This window comes from Vicia villosa, linkage group LG3 (genome assembly GCF_029867415.1).
Source record: "Vicia villosa cultivar HV-30 ecotype Madison, WI linkage group LG3, Vvil1.0, whole genome shotgun sequence".
In the NCBI taxonomy this organism is placed as follows: domain Eukaryota; kingdom Viridiplantae; phylum Streptophyta; class Magnoliopsida; order Fabales; family Fabaceae; genus Vicia; species Vicia villosa.
Genome location: NC_081182.1, coordinates 198,154,586 through 198,173,686, shown reverse-complemented (window position 1 = coordinate 198,173,686; position 19,101 = coordinate 198,154,586). Strand labels below are relative to the sequence as shown.

The window sequence follows — 19,101 nt, the reverse complement described above, 5'->3', positions numbered from 1 at the left end:
GCCCGCTGCTTCAGATGATGGGGATAAATCTCCTCCTAACACTAGACAAGGACTTAGGAAAAGACAAAAATCTGCTACTCCTTCGAAAAAAGGAAAGGGAGCGAGTCCCTCCAAAACTGCTTCTCCTACTGATAAAGCGTCCTCTGAAGATTCTCCTTTGAAAACAACTAGCAACATACTTGTTGTCGAAAGTCACAATTCAAGTCCAGATAATATCCAAACCAAGGTCTTTCAGGTTTTTCGCATATTAACTTGTGACTTTATCTAAATAATGGGATTAACTTTTCTACCTTGTTATTGCAGGATGATGCTGGTACTGCTACTTCAGGCTTCAAAGATCCTGGTCTTACCGTTGATGTCCCCAAACTTTATGGTAATAATAATCTTTAGCTTCGTTGAACAAACTTGTTACAGGTTTATTCTTATGACTAACTCTGCTTTATTCGACACAGATACTTCTCGAGACAAAGCTCCCGCTCTTTCACCCGTGGTCGAAGATGCTCAGCCCATCAACACTATGCTGCCTGATGAACCCGTTGAAGAAAGTCATTCTACTGATGAGTCTCCAGCTACCCATCAAGACAAAAGTTTGGAAGGCGAAGATCACGCCCTCTCAGGTAGTGACAATGTGAATCTGCATCCTCATCACAGTGACGACACCGTGTCTGAATCAGATGCTACGGAGGAAACTTCCAAACTAGAAAAGCAAAACTTTCAAGAAGCTTCGACTCTTGACACAAAAGCTGATCCTGGGACCACTTCAATGCCTGCCCCTACGCCTTCGGAGCTAGAACAATTAAAGCATGCTGATCCTCTTAGTTTCTTGAAGATTATCATGAATGTGGATGCTTCTTCGTCTCCAAGTCCTGACGCTATTCCAGTTGCGACTGTGGAGTCTGGCAACCAAGAAGACACTTCTAGCGTGCTTCGACAAATCAAAGAGCGGTTCTTCGATGTCAATCTTGTGGATCTCCTCATTCGGGATCCTCTTAAGAGTCATGGTTTACATCAACTTTTGAGAAAAGTAGATTTACTTCAAGTCTCCACAACAGTCTCAGATGTACTTGTTCTGTTAGGCTCCTTGGTTGAGCAACTTCAAGCTGATATCCTTCGAAAACGAAATATCGAAAGAGAGTTATCTGAAGCAATAGCCTCCCGTGATTCTTCATGGAATTCTGCAGTAGATGCAACCCAACGAGGCGAGGTCCTCAAACTTAAGCAATCAGAAGACCAGAAGGCCTTTGATGATCATGCAAAAAATATCAAGATCTGGAAACAAGAGATAAAGGCACTTGAGGAGAAAATCGAGGAAGCTGAACGCAGCCAGGCAACCATCCAACAATCCAATCAAAAGGAGTTGGTCGAAATAGTACAATCAGGGATCACACATTTCGAGGCTGCTCAAAAATTAATTCCTGAGATCGAAAGGTTGAAGAAGCAACGATCGGTGATCGAACTCCGTATGACTTCTTGGGAGTCACAATATTCAAAGATCAAGAATAACCTCCCTGAGGGTTTCAACTAGCTGCTTCGAACCTTATTATCTGTTGCGTTCTCATTTGTAATCGAAACCTCATATGTTTTGTAAAAGCACTTATTTATATGCTTAACTTCTCCCTTAATATAATATTTATCAGCACTATTTCTTAGCAAATCTTTTCAATCTCTTGTCAAAATATATTTTCAGATCCTCCACAGTATTCTTCATTAATGCAACATGTAAACTCCGAATACTCTTCGCGACCTCTTAGCCTTTGGACTTGACGTTTCTACTTCTTTAGCCCTAATCATGACTAACAGTAACGTTACTTTTTCAAAACGTCATTTCAAGACGTGCGTGAATCAGTTTCATGATTGCTGTTCAACTTCCAAGGGCGGGAAACGGCGGATGTAATAACTCCTCTCTTTGAAAAAACCAACTGCAGTCTAATCAATTATTAAGAAACTAAACCAACCTTTAGTATTCCCCTTCTATATAAAGGTCCAATATCACCCTTATTTTCTTCATTCACTCATTCTCTTCTTTCCTAAACTCAGAAAAGAGAAACCATTTTTCTTCCTCCAAAACCTTCTTCTCTTTTTCATAATGGCCGAAATCCTCTCACTCAATGAAATCAAAACCCTTATCCGGAGCGAGTTCAGACTTTCTGAGGATGAACTCCTTCGCCACTTTGTCACTTTTGAAACTTTGTTTGCCAATCAGGAGTTGGACTTCTACTTTGAGGAAGTCTTGGAAGGTGCTGTTTATCCAAACATGTTGGCTGAATTTTGGATGAATGCTACTGTACGCATAGATCCTGAAGGTAGAACCACCATAGATTCTGAGATTCGGCATGCACGTTTCAGTATTACTCCTGCCACCATTGCTCACTTAATCAAGTGTAGTAACTCTGGGGAACGCTTTGATGATGATGTCTTTAACATGACCACGCATCTCATGCTGAGGTCCGTCATGGAAAATGATCCTTTCAGCGCCAGAGTTGTTAGGATCTGGCATCAGATGCTCGTAGGCAACTTCCAGCCTCGGAGGGTCAACGAAAACAACATCTTGGTTGAAGATTTGGAGTTCATCTTCTGTGGTCTTCGAGGGAAGAAGATCAACATTCCTTTGATGATATTCAAAGGTCTTGTGAAAGCTGTCTCTATTGGTACTGAACGGCAGAGGAACGTGACTTGCCTCCCTTACGGAAGACTTCTTTCTTTCATCTTTCAAAGAAAGGGTGTAGTGAGACGCATGCGTGAGGGCGGAGCCATCGACATGTTCGAAGCCGAACCTTCACCCGTGTTGTCCTTGGAGGGTTTAAACCAAAGGATTAACTAACAACTTTCCTTTTTCCTTTGTCTTAGGGTTTTTATGCTTTCTTTCCTTTTTGTTGTACTTTCAGATCCTGTTTGGATCTTTTGTAATGCATGCAAAACCCAAGTTATGAATGACAAATATTTTGAAATTTCTTTAGACTTTTCCTTTTTTAAGTCTGTTATTCTGCATGTAAAGCCATTTTGATCAATATGGCTCATGTGTTTTGACACATGGCTAACCATTTTGGCTTTTCGTGACACCTCAAGTGTCTACGTTTTTGCAATCTTAACTTCGAACATGCTTGGCTTATATTTCTTCAAATACTTCCCATTTACTCTTAAGATCCTACGATCTTCTGCTAATTCTTCAATTTCATAAGCATTGTTCGAAAATGTTTTTAAGATTCGAAAAGGTCCTTCCCAATGTGGGGACCATTTACCAAACGCCTGATTTTTTCGGTCTATAGGTAAAATAACTTTCCAGACTAAATCATTATTAACAAAAGTTTTACCTTTCACCTTTTTATTGTATGCTCTGGATACTCTTTCTTTCTGTCTTTTAATCATTTCCAATGCTCGAAGCCTGTCTTCGTCTAGATCTACCAACTCATTCATCATTAACTCCCAGTAAACGTTGGGAGAAATGTCTGCTTGTCTTTGTATTCTTACTGACTGCAAAAATATTTCGATTGGTAGTACCGCATCATGTCCAAACGTCAACTGGAAAGGAGTTGTATTTGTAGCTTCTTTTGGAGAGGTTCGACAAGCCCAAAGTGCTTGATCTAAAGTCTTATGCCAATTCTTGGGTTTCTTCCCCACATGCTTCTTAATAAGACCAATTATAATTTTATTTGCTGCTTCGACTTGTCCATTTGCTTGAGCATAATAAGGTGTGGATGTTAGCAACTTGAATCCTATTTCCTTGGCAAAGTCCTGCATTTTTCGTCCAGTGAAGACTGATCCCTGATCAGTTGTTATGCTTTCTGGGATTCCGAACCTATATATAATATATTTTTGAATAAACTCAATCACCGCTTCTTGGTCCACATTTGCCAATGGTATTGCTTCGACCCATTTTGTGAAATAATCTATTCCTACCAAAATGTACCTTTGACCTCTGGATGATTTAGGGTGAATTTCTCCAATTAAATCTAAAGCCCATCCTCTGAAAGGCCAAGGTTTCACTATTGTACTGAGTTCATTTGCTGGAGCATGTTGTATACCTGCGTGTTCTTGGCATTCTTGGCACCCCTTGGCAAATTCTATGCAATCTTTCAACATTGAAGGCCAATACATCCCATAACGAAACAAAAGCCATTTCATCTTATGTCCTGCTTGATGTGCACCACATGCCCCACTGTGTACGTTTGATAGAGCCAAGTATGCTTCTGCTTCGCCCAAGCATTTCAGCAATACCCCTTCAGGAGTTTTCTTGAACAATTCGTTCCCCATTAGAAAATATGACAAGGCTCTATATTTGATTTTTCTATCTGTCTCCGTCGAAGGATTCTTCAAATAGTTGATTATTGGGCTCCTCCAATCCGTGTCTGCCAAAGAGTCAATATTTAGGACTTCGAACTCTTCTTTGTTGGCATAACCCAATTGTGAATTCTCTAGATCGCTCGGAGAAAGTTTAGTAGACATTGCTCTTCCTCTTACTTCGATCAATTCTTCCAATTTTTCTTTCGATACTTTGTATCCTGAAGCCAACTGTGCCAAGTCGTTCGCTTCTTGGTTATTCACCCTTGATACATGTTTCAATTCTACGTATTCGAATTTCTTGAGTAGCCTATTTGCAATGACAAAGTACATGATTAGATTCTCTTTGATGCACTTGTATTCTTTTGTTAATTGTTTGATGACCAATTCGGAGTCTCCTTTAATTTCGACTCTGGTTGCCCCCAATTCTAACAAAGCCTCAAGTCCGGCGATTAACGCTTCGTACTCAGCTTCATTGTTGGAGCATAATGGTCCTTCGAGTTTGTACTTGAGCTTTGTTGGAATTCCATCAGGAGAAATTATCAACACTCCAACTCCAGAACCTTCTCTATGTGTCGACCCATCGAAGTACAACTTCCAAGGTTTTAGGTCCACGTAATGCTGATGATTCTCGACCACTGCGTGATCGACAATGAAGTCTGACACAATTTGGCCTTTCATTGCCTTGAGAGGTTGGAATATTAGCGAATATTCCGTTAGGGCTAAAGCCCACTTGCCAATTCGACTATGTAATATTGGCTTGGATAACATATGCTTAATAACATCACAATGAGACGAAACGTAAACATCAACTGGCTTTATATAATACTTAAGTTTAATACAAGAGAAATACAAACAAAGGCAGAGTTTTTCTATAGCAGTATATCTAGTCTCTGCATCATTGAGTACTCTACTTAAGTAGTAAATGGCTCTTTCGATGCCATTTTCATCTTCTTGTGCCAGCATGCTGCCTATTGTTTTGTCTGATGCTGAAATGTACAGGCGCATGTGTTTCTTCCCATTTGGGGGAGATAAGATTGGTGGACAAGTCAAGTATTGCTTTATCTGATCGAAAGCTTCTTGATGTTCAGCACGCCATTCGAACTTTCCTTGCTTAAGCCGTAGTAAAGGCGAGAAGGCTTGCGTGCGTCCACTCAAATTAGAGATAAATCTTCTTAAAAAATTTATCTTTCCCAATAATGATTGTAACTCTTTCTTCGTGGATGGAGATTTGGTTTCCATGATGGCTTTTGTCTTGTTCTGGTTGATCTCTATTCCCTTTTTATGGACTACGAAACCCAAGAAATCTCCTGCTTGTACAAAGAAAGCACATTTAAGGGGGTTCATCTTCAATCCGTGTTTCCTCATTCTTTCGAATGATTGGTTTAAATGATCGAGATGACTCATTCCCGAAGTAGATTTCACCACAATGTCGTCTATATATACTTGCATGAATGTTTCTATAAAGTCATGGAATATAGAGTTCATTGCTCTTTGGTAAGTTGCCCCAGCATTTTTTAAACCAAAAGGCATTACAACCCATTCGTAAGTGCCTATTGCCCCTGGGCAACGAAACGCTGTCTTGGATACATCATCTTCTGCAATAAAGATCTGATTATATCCTGAGTATCCATCCAACATACTTAGATACTCAAAACCTGCGGCTGAGTCTACCAGCATTTCTGCTACAGGCATGGGATATTCGTCTTTAGGAGTGGCTGCATTAAGATCACGAAAGTCTATGCATACTCGTAAAGAGCCATTCTTTTTAATTACAGGCACTATATTGGCAATCCATTCGACATACCTTGTAGTTTGGATAAACTTGCAACGTAAAAGCCTTTCGACCTCTGCTTTAATCTTCGAATGGATCTCTGGCGCGAATCTTCTAGGAGTTTGCTTCACAGGTTTCTTCCCTTCTTTTATCGGAAGCTTCAATTCGACTAGATCCCTTCCTAGACCAGGCATCTCATCATAATCCCAAGCAAAGCAATCTCTATTTTCTTTCAGCATTTTGATGACCGTTGCTTTTAATTCTGGCTCTAATTTCGCGCTGATATATGTTATCCTCTTTTGATCCCTGTCTCCGAGGTTTACTTCTTCGAGTGGATCTTGGGCTAACATCTTTATATTAGAAGCCATTGGGTCTTTTTCGAACCCTAAAGGTTCTTCGTCGTATATTGCATCTAATCTTTGGTTTGATCCTTCGTCCATAATCTCTTCGTCTAGGATCGTATCTTTGGAGTGTTTGAAATCTGTATGCACCTCCAATTCTGCTATCTCTTCTTTGATTTGGATGGTATCTACCTTTACATCTGCTAATTCGGCCTCGAGAGCCGCCTTTTGTTTGTTCTCGGCCACATAGGCCGAAATCCTTTCGAAGAATGAAGACTCAGACATGATTAATGTCATCGTCCCAGCCTGTTGGCCGTATTGCTGCATGATCTTCTAAAGGTGCTGTATCCGTTGGACCATCCATGATCTCTCTATCCCATTGGAATCCGTTTGGGTGCAAAGTAAGATAATACAATGCATTCTTATTTGGGGTGTACATCTCTTCTGCAGTATGACAAGGTCCTATATTTGCCAGATTCCTATCGAAGTTGGATTTATTTACCTGGTTAACTTCAGCCATATAGTAACTCTGATCACCTTCGATGTTCTCTACTATGCCATCTTCTCTCCAGATTGTCACCCTTTGATGCATTGTGGAGGGTACAGCTGCTACCCCATGAATCCATTCCCTTCCGAGCAACAGGTTATAGTTTGCTTTTGCTGGTATAACCATGAACATAGTGGGTCTGGTAACTGAGCCTACTGTCAAATTGACTTGAACAACTCCCAGTGTTTGTCCTATCTTACCTTCATAGTTAGACAGGACCATGTTATGTGGTCTTATGTCCGTATCGAACATGCCAATTCTCTTTATCATATACTGGGGCATCAAATTTACTGCTGCTCCCCCATCAACTAGGACTTTATTGATGCCAACATTCTCAATCTTAGCCCTAATGTAGAGTGGTTTCAAATGATTTCTCATACCCTCATCAGGCCTCTCGAAGAAAGCATTCTGCTCTTCGACTGCACCATTATTTAGCACATAGTAACACACAGGTCTGTGTTTTGCCATTTCTTCGATATCAGCCTCCTCACAGTCTTCTACCTCAGTTTCTTGGTTAAACTCGTGAGGGAGTACGGACACAACATTGCAATTTAAATTTATAGACGAGACTCCATCAGAATCAAAATCATTTGTCATTCTGTCCTCTTCGTTCCAGGAATTTGACCGCATCTTATCTTCTTCATCCAAGAGCTTTTCAGCTTCGAACAATGCACGTTCCACCGGAGGTTTGTTTGACTTTGCTCCCTGGTATGGGACTTGGTTGCTGCTAGTTTCTCCAGTTTCTCTTGGTCTATATTCCTTCTGGGCCTTTTTCATCCTCTGGTGCCTCCTCCATTGGGACCGAGACATAGGGTTTTTTCCCTTATAGTTCTCCAATCGATATGTCTCTCGATTTGGCCTTTGAAATTGTCTCCTATATGCCATTGCGGTTCTTCCTCCTTGGTCCCAACTACGCCATTTGTTGGTTCTTGCATCAGCTTGTACCCATCTATCCCTAGGTGGATCTGCAGGGATTTTGAACGTTACCCTTCGAACTCTAGGGTGTGGACTATCTGGTCTCTTCGTTGGGGTCCATACATCGAAACCATACAGGTCAGGACGTAGCCCCTGAGTTTCTTGATTCATGGAGCAGTGCACACGTTCAAATGATCGTGCTAGCATCTCATCATAGGCTGCCCCACATCTGGGGCAGAGTGCAACTTCAGAGTTCCCCTTGTGGCATCTGATCAAAAATCCTAATAAGCTTTCATCCATCCTTGGGTACACTTGTAGTAAAGGATTTGGTTCTCTCCCTGGGTGTTCCCATCTTTCACGTCGAGCCCTTTCGAAATTGGTTTCGATTCTTCGATTCAGCATGATCGAACACCTTGGGCACATCCATTGTTTTCCGCCATTTCTCTCATGGCAATTCCATAGGTAGTCTTTGAGGCTTTCAGCTCTTAGAGGAACTTTAATACCCCCATTCTGCCTTGTCAGCCGTGTCTCTAGTTCGCCAAACTCAGATGTTGGGTGTCTGGCGCTAACCATGTTGACCACCGCTGGAGCAACTTCAGAGATTTGGATTTTCTGGAGTTTCATCCTGAGGTCTTCAGTGGCCTCATTGCTCTCTTCTTTTGGTGCTTCAGTCATCTCTATTTGGGAAGCTTCTTCAATCTCAGTATTGAAGATTATTTCATCATTCAGGCTTTCAGTAGCCTGCTTTCCGTTGAGCATTGCCTTAGTTTCCGCCACTTCGATCTCCGATACCTCCACCATGTTGATATCTTCTACCTCACAGAGGCTAGCATCAGCAATGTTTAGGGGATTGGTATCGACCCTCATGTGACTCTTGGTCTTGTCAGCAAATTTCAACCTTCCATCATTGATAGCATTTTGAATTAGATCCCTGAAAAGAAAACATTGTGAAGTTTTATGGCCTAAAAACCCATGATATTTACAGAAACCTCTTTTCTTCCGTTGTTCCAACGGAGGAATTTTGGAATTAGGAGGTAGTATCATTTGGCCATCTTTTACTAATAGATCAAATATTTCATCACACTTAGTAATATCAAATGTATAAGTTTTCTTAGGAAACCTATCATTCTTATCATTTTCTACAGGGTTCTTTCCATTTGCAGGATTTAATAGTTTGCAGGCATAAGGTGGTGCCTCTTTTAATTCTGCTAAGTCTATTTCGACTTCCTCCAGGCTATATGAGTCATCGCAAGACTCATCATCAGCGTCTTCGACTTCGACGTACGCTATCCTTTCCTTCTTATGACTTTTGTTAGCCCTAGCCTTTTCTGCTTTCAAGCGTTCGACCTGTCGAACTCTATCCGCTAACTGGGCCATGTCCCTAAGGTATTGGGTATCTAATTTCTTAACTGGCGTCCATATGAAAATATTGGGCTTCCTCGGGCGATGAGATGGTCCTACAGGCAAGGAGCCATGAAGGTGGACCAGTTGACACCTACAGACGTTATATGGCGCACATTCGAGGATCACAAACGTCACCTTCCTTTTGACGAGTTATCTTTGTACAGAGGTTTTCTTGTCTGGGGTGACGTACATGTGCCATACTTACCTGACAGGTGTCTTCGTCAGTTTTGTCTTCATCAATATATTCCTCCTCCACCTCCTGCTGATACGTTGAGCAATGATGACATTGCTGTGGAGTGGATTGGCTATGACCACAGCGTGGCCAATGTGGTCAGAGACACCGCACCAGTGGCATACCCCTATGAGATAGTTGATGAATATTTACAGTGGTATTACTGTGTGTCGCATCCTCAGTTGTATGTCCTATGTTTCAATGTTAATGTTCTATTTTCTATGTTTTACTGTTAATGTTTTATGTTTTATGTTTTATGTTCTATGTTTTAATATTCTAAGTTCTATCTACTAAAAAAAAAGTAAAATAAAAACTTCTTCCAAGATGTTCTTAGTTAAAATATTACATGTAATAAACGTCACCTACTCTAAATTAACATTTGATGGTAACATAGGCGAAAGATGTAGCCAATGTTGAAGACGTCCTGCAAATCCTAACATCTAAGATGTCGCCGCTTGATAACGAAAATCCTTCCAATCTAACGTGATGGGTGGCAGTGGGAAGCCTTCTTTCATATTAACCTGATTACATAACATAAAAATAAATAATTAAATAAATAAATAAATATAAAGGTTACCAGAATCCAATGATTCTTGTTGACAAGGCCAGTGCAATATGTAGGAGCACTTGGAGAAAATTTTGTTGTCATGGGAAAAAAAAGTCAAGCACGGGTTACCTAAATGCACAAGAATGACGTTATACCGATTCGCTATCAAATAGCCCATCTCTGGTAGTGACAACCATTTCTCCGGTGGTTGAAAATCAACATCATCTATCATCAATCCGTTTCTCACTTCGGATAATCTTGAGCCGAACAATCTCTCATATAAGTCCTTCTTTTCTCTTATTTTCATGTCCAAGTCACGACGAACTATTGTCCAACCATCCTCACTATATCTGTTGTACCCCAAAAATTACCCACACTTTTCAAAAATTGGGTTTTATAAAAATCTTGGGTTCATTTACATTGACATTCTGAATTTTATAAATATTCAATTTAAAGTCTATTTTAAAATATAATAGTTTACTCTTAAAATATTACATTTTAATAAATAGAAAAATGCTCGCCTGTGCTTCATACATTTTTAATTGGCTTTTTATTTCAAATAAATAACATAGCACATTTGGTAAGAAGGAAAGACTTGCAAATAGAAGGTCACGGTACGTATCCCGCTTGGTGCACTTGTGTCATTTTTGACTATTTTTTTTTAATCTTTTTTGCACCTGATCACAAGTATGTCCAGGTTCTTAATCTTGGTCATCAAGAAAGATCTATGGACCTCTGGGTCGTATCATTTCCTTATTTAGGATTGATCTTGACCTAATTTCAGTCTATAAATAAGAGATTGTCCACCCTCATTCTTCATCAACAATCACTAACACAATAATCCACAATTTCCACATTACACTTGGCTTTTACATATTTCTTATTTTTTTTCTAAATTTCTTTTTAATTAGTGTTCTTCTTTGATTTTTATCATTGACCGATGATTCTCATATGAGGCCTCCCTAATTATAAGTTGTTTGTTTGTCAACCGAATGATTGAACAAACATCTCGTATATCTATAGGTGATTTATATCTACAGGTGATTCATTTTAGGAAATTTCTTTACCCACCTCCTTACTTTCTTGGTCACCTATGGTGAAATCTCCAAAATACCCCCTATTTCAGAAATACATTTCCGAAGTCACTTATTTTATGAGAAAAAAGGTGAATTCAGAAATGTATTTCTGAAAACGTGTTTTTCTTATGGAAAAAACTGATTTCAGAAATGTTCATCCGAAATAATGTTTTTTTACAGAAAATGGGTGAATTCGGAAGTGCATCTCCGAATTCACCCCCATGGAAGAATTCGGAAATGTACTTCTGAAATAAGGTCTGGACAGAAGAAAAATAACAAACAACAACGATTCGATTTATTTAACGGACGAAGATCACATCAATCACATTACATAAGATTAAAGTTACATATTGTTAAACACAGGTAGGTGAGGATGAGTCAACATTTTGATAACGTCGGCCCCCGATCTTTGAAGTTTCGCATCCAACTCGATCGGACCCTTCGAAGAAAATCGGTCGAAAGTTGCCCACAAAACCGCTAAATCTTCGTCGTTCTTGACCTCGAATAGTGTCACTCAACGTCTCCGTCGTCGTTAAGCAATGGTGAGCGATACTCCAGCTTGACAACCTTCCGATTTTCCGGATATTGCAATAGCGTGTTGAGCGATGTTATCAAGTACGCAAACAGCGTGTCATGCGAGAAGCGGAATTGGAACGACATCGGGTAGCCACTCGTGAAGTAGACGAATGCTTGGTGGGGGTAGGTTTGTGTCATTTGTGTTTTGTGGTGTGAAGAGGATGAAGAAGAGTGTGTTGTATTTATAGACTTATTAGAGTAATAATGGCCCAACAAACCTTATCCTGCATTCAGTGGAAGATTCGGAAATGAACTTCCGAAATTGGTCTGAAAACATGTATAGTTCGGAAGTTCATTTCCGAATTATGCAGAAACAGAGGTGAATTTTTCATTTTGTGCATTGCATTCTGTTTTGGGTTAACAATACCAAAAGCATACAAAATAGGCATAAAATAGGCAATGACAACATAAAACATACTTATATTATATATGTATTGAATCGGTCAGATTTTATATGGTAAACGACAATACATACAAAAAAAGACACGCACCGGTCATTACAAACAAAAAACGACCCAGTAAAAACTAAAATTCGTCGAACCAATCAGTGGCGCCTAAATCTAAAATCGGTATGTTCTTCGACCGCTCTCTATTTTGCTCACGCTCTTGGCCCATCATTTCTTCAAACTCTGCCATTCTTGAAACGAAAGGATTCGGCCAAGTCTCCGCCTCATTTGAATGATATGTCGTCCATTGACAAGAAGTAGCCGGTATAGGACACCCCGATTTCAAAAAAACTTGCACGAAGTGGCGTGATATTAGATACTCGATACATATGATGCGTCTCAACGCGTCCATTGGCGGTCGAATATGAAGTGGAAAGAATGTCTCACAGTCCCAATCTCGTCAAATTGACACACACCCGATCATATGCACTTGTTATTAGATGGCCCATATCGGGGAATGACATCCACTTCGAAACCGGGGCGATATCGCTAAGTGATGGAACAAGTGAATCATGAAGTTTCTCAAATTTTTCTTGATTTTCATAGAGTTGGCATAGATGTCCCGATGCGAAGTCAACCCCGAAAGAAGTTCCCGTCGAATTAAAGTGTGATTTTCTTCCACTTTTCTGAGCAAACCCGCAACGACCCGATATCCACAATTGACGTCGCCTCCAACATCAACTATGTTATCGATATATTTGTGCATAAAAAATGACATCTCATCAATTTAGACCATGGGTGATTTTTTGATCGGCGGTGTGCGAGGCGGCTTCGAAATACGGGCTCCTTTGTTACCACTACACTTGGACTTTGGTGTCGGTGAATCCGGGAAAAATGCATCAACCTGTTCAAAGTAGGAAGGAGATCTTTTTTTGATGTGTTTTCTTGTGTATTTTTCGACTTTTTTGGAGCACCTTTCGTTTTAACCGGTTGAGATGGCAGTTTCAAATCGGTGGTCTCCGAAAATGCAATTTTTCGTAATTGTTCTTTTATGTGCATTTTCATTGTGTCATTCGCTTTAGCAAACTTATCCATTATCACTTCCACCTCGTCGGAGATGGTGATTTTGGAATCATTTTCTTTCGGCGGTTCAAAATCATCAAAACGGAGCTTCTTCCAATGGTCGATTACCTCGTCCATGCGTATCGGTGAATTCAAATTCATTTTTTTAGAAAGTATACAAGCACATGGAAGGTCGTATGTCTTTCTAATGGTGCACCCACATTTATAACTATCCGGACCCATTGTCTCCGCCCGCTTCGCTTCATGAAACATAAAATTCAAACCCGAACGGGATATGTTGTAAATCAATTGCGAGAATAGATTTTTGCCCTTAAATCGGTGTTCCATAACCATCTTGCTCCGACCGAACAATGTTTGAATTTCATTGTGTTGATTTTGGAGCATTTGGTTCACGGTGTCCCATCCCCGACATAAATCTCCCTTGCTATCACCTAACCATCTCTTCAACACCGCATGTGCGGATTCAACTCGGTTAGTCGTGGTGCAACCAAGATGTCTTACTCGATCCATCCAAGCACAAACAACTTTTTCCTTTACTTTGTCAAGGATAGTGGATTCGACATAATGACAAAAAGTCTTAATGAAAACGCACAAAGACCTAAAGTGTACCAATTTCTCGGTATAGAACTCTTCGGTGTGTGCATCTAAAATCTCCCTCCATGTGGCCATAATCCTATCCACCACAACACCGACTTTGATGACTTTACCGTTTTCATCCGGCCTATCTTTCGTGCCAACCGCGGGTTTGAACTTACTTTTCACGTTGCACGTTATGTGATACCGACAAAGTAATGCGGTCGATGTCGGGAAGACGGTATCGACCGCATTCATCAAAGCATTGTTTCGGTCGGTAACAGTGACACTTGACATAACCTTTTGATTAACCAACAAAGACTTGCATATTCCCAAAACCCATGTAAAGTTATCTTCTTTTTCACATTCCAAAACTCTTTTTTAAGTGACACATTCATGAATAAATATGATTTTGTTAATGATATTATAATTTTGTTTATTTAAATTAATGTTTAATTATCTACTGCTTACAGTAACTTCAATTTTTTTGTTTATTTAAATTAATGCTTAATCATATACTATTACAATAATTTCAAATTTTGTTTTCTATGCTATTTTTTTAGTTGAGTCTAATTAGTTTTCAAATATTTTATTTAATTAATTATAAAAATTTAAATAAAATATTTTATCTAATTACTTCAAAACTTTAACAAGAGATTTACTATGATACCGTTGTAGCGATATTCTAACTATTTAGTTAAAAAACATAAACTCTTGAAATACTTTTGCTACAATTTAAATGTTGATTAGTTTTAGTTTTGCTAGGCAATTAGCCACTCAGTCTATGTTGCTGCATATATAGTAGTTAATCTCGAACTAATCTCTATCTCTCTGTTTGATAAAGATTATATGTGATTTTTTTCGAAGCTAATAATAGATTTTCTTGTAGTGAGTTTCACGTTTTCCGAATATATGTTTTGATTTTGGCCTATGAATATCGAATAAATTTAAAGGTACATTGAGAGTCTTGTTAGTTCTTATCTTTTATTATTATTTATGTAACTAATACTTTTAGAGCCAAAATCACGAGTCAGAAAACAATACATGTTTAGAACAGTATCAGAAATCATGTGTTTTCTCTTTGTTATTCATTTAGGAGTTGTTTGAGAGTTAATTTTTGGAAGGTTTTAGAAGAGTTTTTTTTGAAGGGTTGCATCTATATCTCAAAATGTGTTTGATATTTTTAAAAAGTTTAAAAATCAACATACTCTATTAACATATAAAATCATATTGTTTTTTTTTTAACTTTTTAAAAATATCAAACACATTTCAAGATATTGATGCAATCCTCTGAAATCTTTCCCTCCAAAACCCTTCAAAAGTCAACTCTCAAACAATCTGTAAGGCATTTACCATGTAACATGAATAGGAAGTTCTAGTAGTTTTACTTGCTTCTCAATCTTACACACACATAAGGTCTATAATCGTATCCATTCTTACTTTTATTCTATTTACAAATGAACACCAAACATTATCTCCATTTATTTTTATGCTAGGCTTGTTGGCAAGGATCAAGAGTTTAGTTGCATAGTAATACTCTTCAAAATTCTATAGAAGACGCTATGACACCATTTTTTTTTTATGTTGGGTATGACGCATACTTTACTCATAAGTGGGCGTGTTGTTTGAGTCAACAATCGGGGATTAACGAGGGAGTATTTTTAACTTGAGACACACCTTTGTGAGAAACACATCACATATTCACCCAAAATCTTAAGGTGATAGGTGTGTGGGTTCTCTCACCCTTTTCTAATCAATGTGGAACTTCTTCCTCACTTGATTCTCAATACTCCCCCTCAAGTGGAAGCTCTCTCTTCCACATACACTTGTACAATTGTTAACACTCTTTAATGGAACACCTCATATCCACCACCTGCGAGAAGTACTTTTTATACAAGAAAGTTGATCCCTTCACTCGAAACCAAAGGCTCATGATACCACTGTTAGAGGAAATCCAGGGGTCAACACAAGAGAGCATTTTACCCTTGGGATACACCTTTGTGAGAAACATACCACATATTCATCCAAAACCTTAAAGTGATAGGTGTGTGGGTTCTCTCACCCTTTTCTAATCAATTTGGGACTTCTTCCTCACATTTGATTCTCAACACATGTCGTTCAAGTTGTGTTGCCTCTAATCAATTGTAATATAAACCACAAGTTTAATTAATATAAGAACATTATAGTCTATATTCGGTAAATTTCATGATTCGGAGTTATTGCTCTTGTATTTGTTTTTTTGAACCGGAGTTATTGTTATAATAATTTCAAATACATTGAAGTCTCAACCCCTTTTGCATAAGGGTGTTGATCTAATGTCATAGAAATTGGATAAAAACACTTAAGAATAAGAAGACAATTCTCAAGGACCGTGTTATTGTTTTATTAAATTTAATTTTAACGTTTATTGAATGTCTGATATATCGAATGAATAAATATAAATATGTTGAATTTGTGGTTGGGTGTGGTCGAAGAATATTATAGCAATTTCATCTAAGACAATAATTTTTTAAATAAGTTGAGGGATTAAGTTTGTACTCAACAGTTGAGGCGATCTCATATGCGTTTGTGGCTTCTAGGGCTCAGTCTAGAGTGTTGTAGGATCATATATTGAGAGATAGTGGGGTATACAATATGGACCTTGATTCGACAAAGCTTTGGATGGTCTTAGTGTTGTGACTCCAGATTTTGACCTCAACGGTTTTACTAGAAAGGGCATTGTCCATACTAAAGCACAATATGTTTTAGAGAATGTCATTTTTTAGTAAAAGTGTTAAAGACATTGAAGTAAGTTTGACATGACCATAAGACAAAAAGTTGTTTTTGGTTGTTTGCAAGCATCACATGCTCAAGATTTTCTCCTTGTTATCCCTATTGACAATCTAGGCCAACACATGTCTCCGGAGAGTACCGTATCATCCTTAAATACCGGCTTATGATTCCTTTATTTTCTGTTGATGAGGTTTGCCCTGTTTGCCTCAAGGTGTGCTTGGATATGTTTGGGAAACATGTTATTCATTGCAAAGAGCTTCCAAGATTCAAATACCAACATGACTTTGTTAGGGATGTCATGTTTGATATATTTAGGCGTGCAGAGGTATCTGTAAAGAAAGAGGCGTCTGTGAATTTCTTGATTGACCCACAAGAGGGGAGATTGACTCTTAGAACAACATATGTTCTAGTGTATGGATGGATGAGAGGAAAATATGCATGTGTAGATTTGACGGGGATTTCCCCATGGGTGGGACTGAGAAATGGAGGTTTTATTGTGGGACAGACAATTTTCTAAGTCGCTTCAAGTAAAGTGGCCAAGTATGAGAACGAATATTCTGACAATCAAAATGCTTTTACACTATTTGTCTTTGACACTTTTGATTTTCTAGCACCAGAAGCGGTAGATCTTTTACAGAGAATGCAAAGATTCATACATTGCAATTTTGTATCACCTAGTATAATGAATGTAGTATTTAAGATGATTGATTTTGTCACCCAAAAAGAAATAGCGTTGTAGTTTGTTGTCCGATTACGTGCTATTTCTATATAATCATGATTTTTACTTAATAAAAAAGAATGCATATTTGTTTTATTTTCCAACTCTACATTGATTTATTGTGACCGACGCTACATGTGGATGTATTAATATTGTAGATATTAATGATTTTAATAAATATAGATTTTTACAATTTAGTGAATATCACAATATATTTATCAGAATTTCAACACGATTTTCTTGTAGTGACACTACAAAAAAGAAGGTCATCTGCCACGGCCATAAAACTGCAATTATATGCAAAATAACCGTGGTTTAACGCTTTGGTCACGGAAACGTAACTGTGGAATATGTAGGCGTGACCTAAAGTATAAATCACAATTTTTTTGTTTGGGCCACGTTTTATATACATTTGTGGCTTGTATAGACCACCGTTTAGGTATCTAGATTAAACCCGCGGGTTAGGTTGAAGAAAATGCAAGTTCACAACAGGCCCGATCATAAGGCAAGGTAACAAAGGCGGTGGTTGTCTAGGGCCTCTAATTTTTCTTTAATTACAAAGCTTGATGAATATCTCTGCTATGACTTAGGGGTGTTCATGGGTTTGGGTAGACCCACCAACCCGTTAACCCAAACCGAACCAACCCATAAATTACCCGAACCCGTTCATTTACGGGTATACCCAACCCAATCCACAACAACCCATATAGTTTTGGTTCGGGTATCGGGTTTGAGTTTTGCAACCCGTGAACCCGTTGACCCAACCCATTGATGTCACATTAGTAATTTTTATTTTTTGTTATTATTTTAAATAAAAATATAAATTATTATCTCAGTCCTAACCATAATTTTTCTAAAAAAGTTTTATTCTCCACCAATAATATTACTAAATAAATGAGTTTATGTAATTCTAAGACTAAATTTTGTTTCTTATTTTCTTTTGTATCATTTCCAACTTACGTATTTTATAAAAATAATGTATCTTGTGAAATTTTATACTATTATATAGTGTTATGTCATGTTGATAAACATTATTAGATATTATATGATGTGCTTCATCCATTTTGTGTGTTAGAAATAAGTATAAATGTATCGAATTGTGTTATAATATTTTTAAATTGAAACAAATTTATTATTATTTCATTTAAAACACAACCCACGAACCCAATCCAACCCATAAATGCACGAGTCGGTTTGGGTTGGTTTTGCTAATGAAATTGCAGGGTGGATAGCGAACCCAACCCATTAAGTTTGAACGGGTTGGGTAACGGGTTAGGCCAAACCCAGTCCAACCCAACCCGCGTACACCCCCTATAAGTACTTTTAGTATTATGTCTGTTATTAAAACCTGATATGTATGTATACCATAAACAATTACATTGCTTATTGTTGTATGGTTTTTACAGTGTTTTGCGTCAATTTTAATTGTTTTTGCTATTTGATTTATATCCTAGAATAGAAAACCACTTATTGATAAACGTCACGATCAATAATTTTATTTGTTTATTGGACAAATAAAAACATAGTTTATTTGTTTAAAATAAAATTTAATAATTAAAATTTAATATCTTATAAATTTTTAATTTTTAATTTTACCCTAAGCCTCAGTTGCCTCGCAAAGACTTCCAAATAGGCTGGAGCTATTCAGCGAGAGAACGAAAAACTTTGATTGATTGTAAATCCAATTTCGAATCATAAAGAGAAATCTGAGATTCAAAGCAGCATAGCAATTCAATATGGATCTTTCTTCTGTTTTATGTGTTACGCTGCTATTCAATGACCTCGATAGTGGATATGTATGCGAGTAAAACACCATTTGATTGTCTATTTCATTTTTGTGTTCAATATCAGATTCAATTCCTCTCACATGGTTTGCAAA

The 19,101-nt window shown here is 38.1% G+C and overlaps 2 protein-coding genes across 2 annotated transcripts in view; one reads left to right on the top strand and one right to left on the bottom strand.

The window, feature by feature from the left end:
- LOC131593236 (putative disease resistance RPP13-like protein 1) overlaps nt 1-19,101 on the bottom strand; it is a 76,022-nt gene that overhangs the window by 45,021 nt on the left and 11,900 nt on the right. The gene's annotated exons all lie outside the window — the stretch shown is intronic.
- On the top strand, nt 9,329-9,727 carry LOC131659688 (uncharacterized). Its single transcript, XM_058928843.1, has one exon. The coding sequence runs from the start codon at nt 9,329-9,331 to the stop codon at nt 9,725-9,727; it is 399 nt and encodes a 132-aa protein (XP_058784826.1).

What these genes read in the sequence shown, in the direction of transcription:
- LOC131659688 (XM_058928843.1), top strand. Translation starts at nt 9,329, where the DNA reads ATGAAGGTGGACCAGTTGACACCTACAGACGTTATATGGCGCACATTC.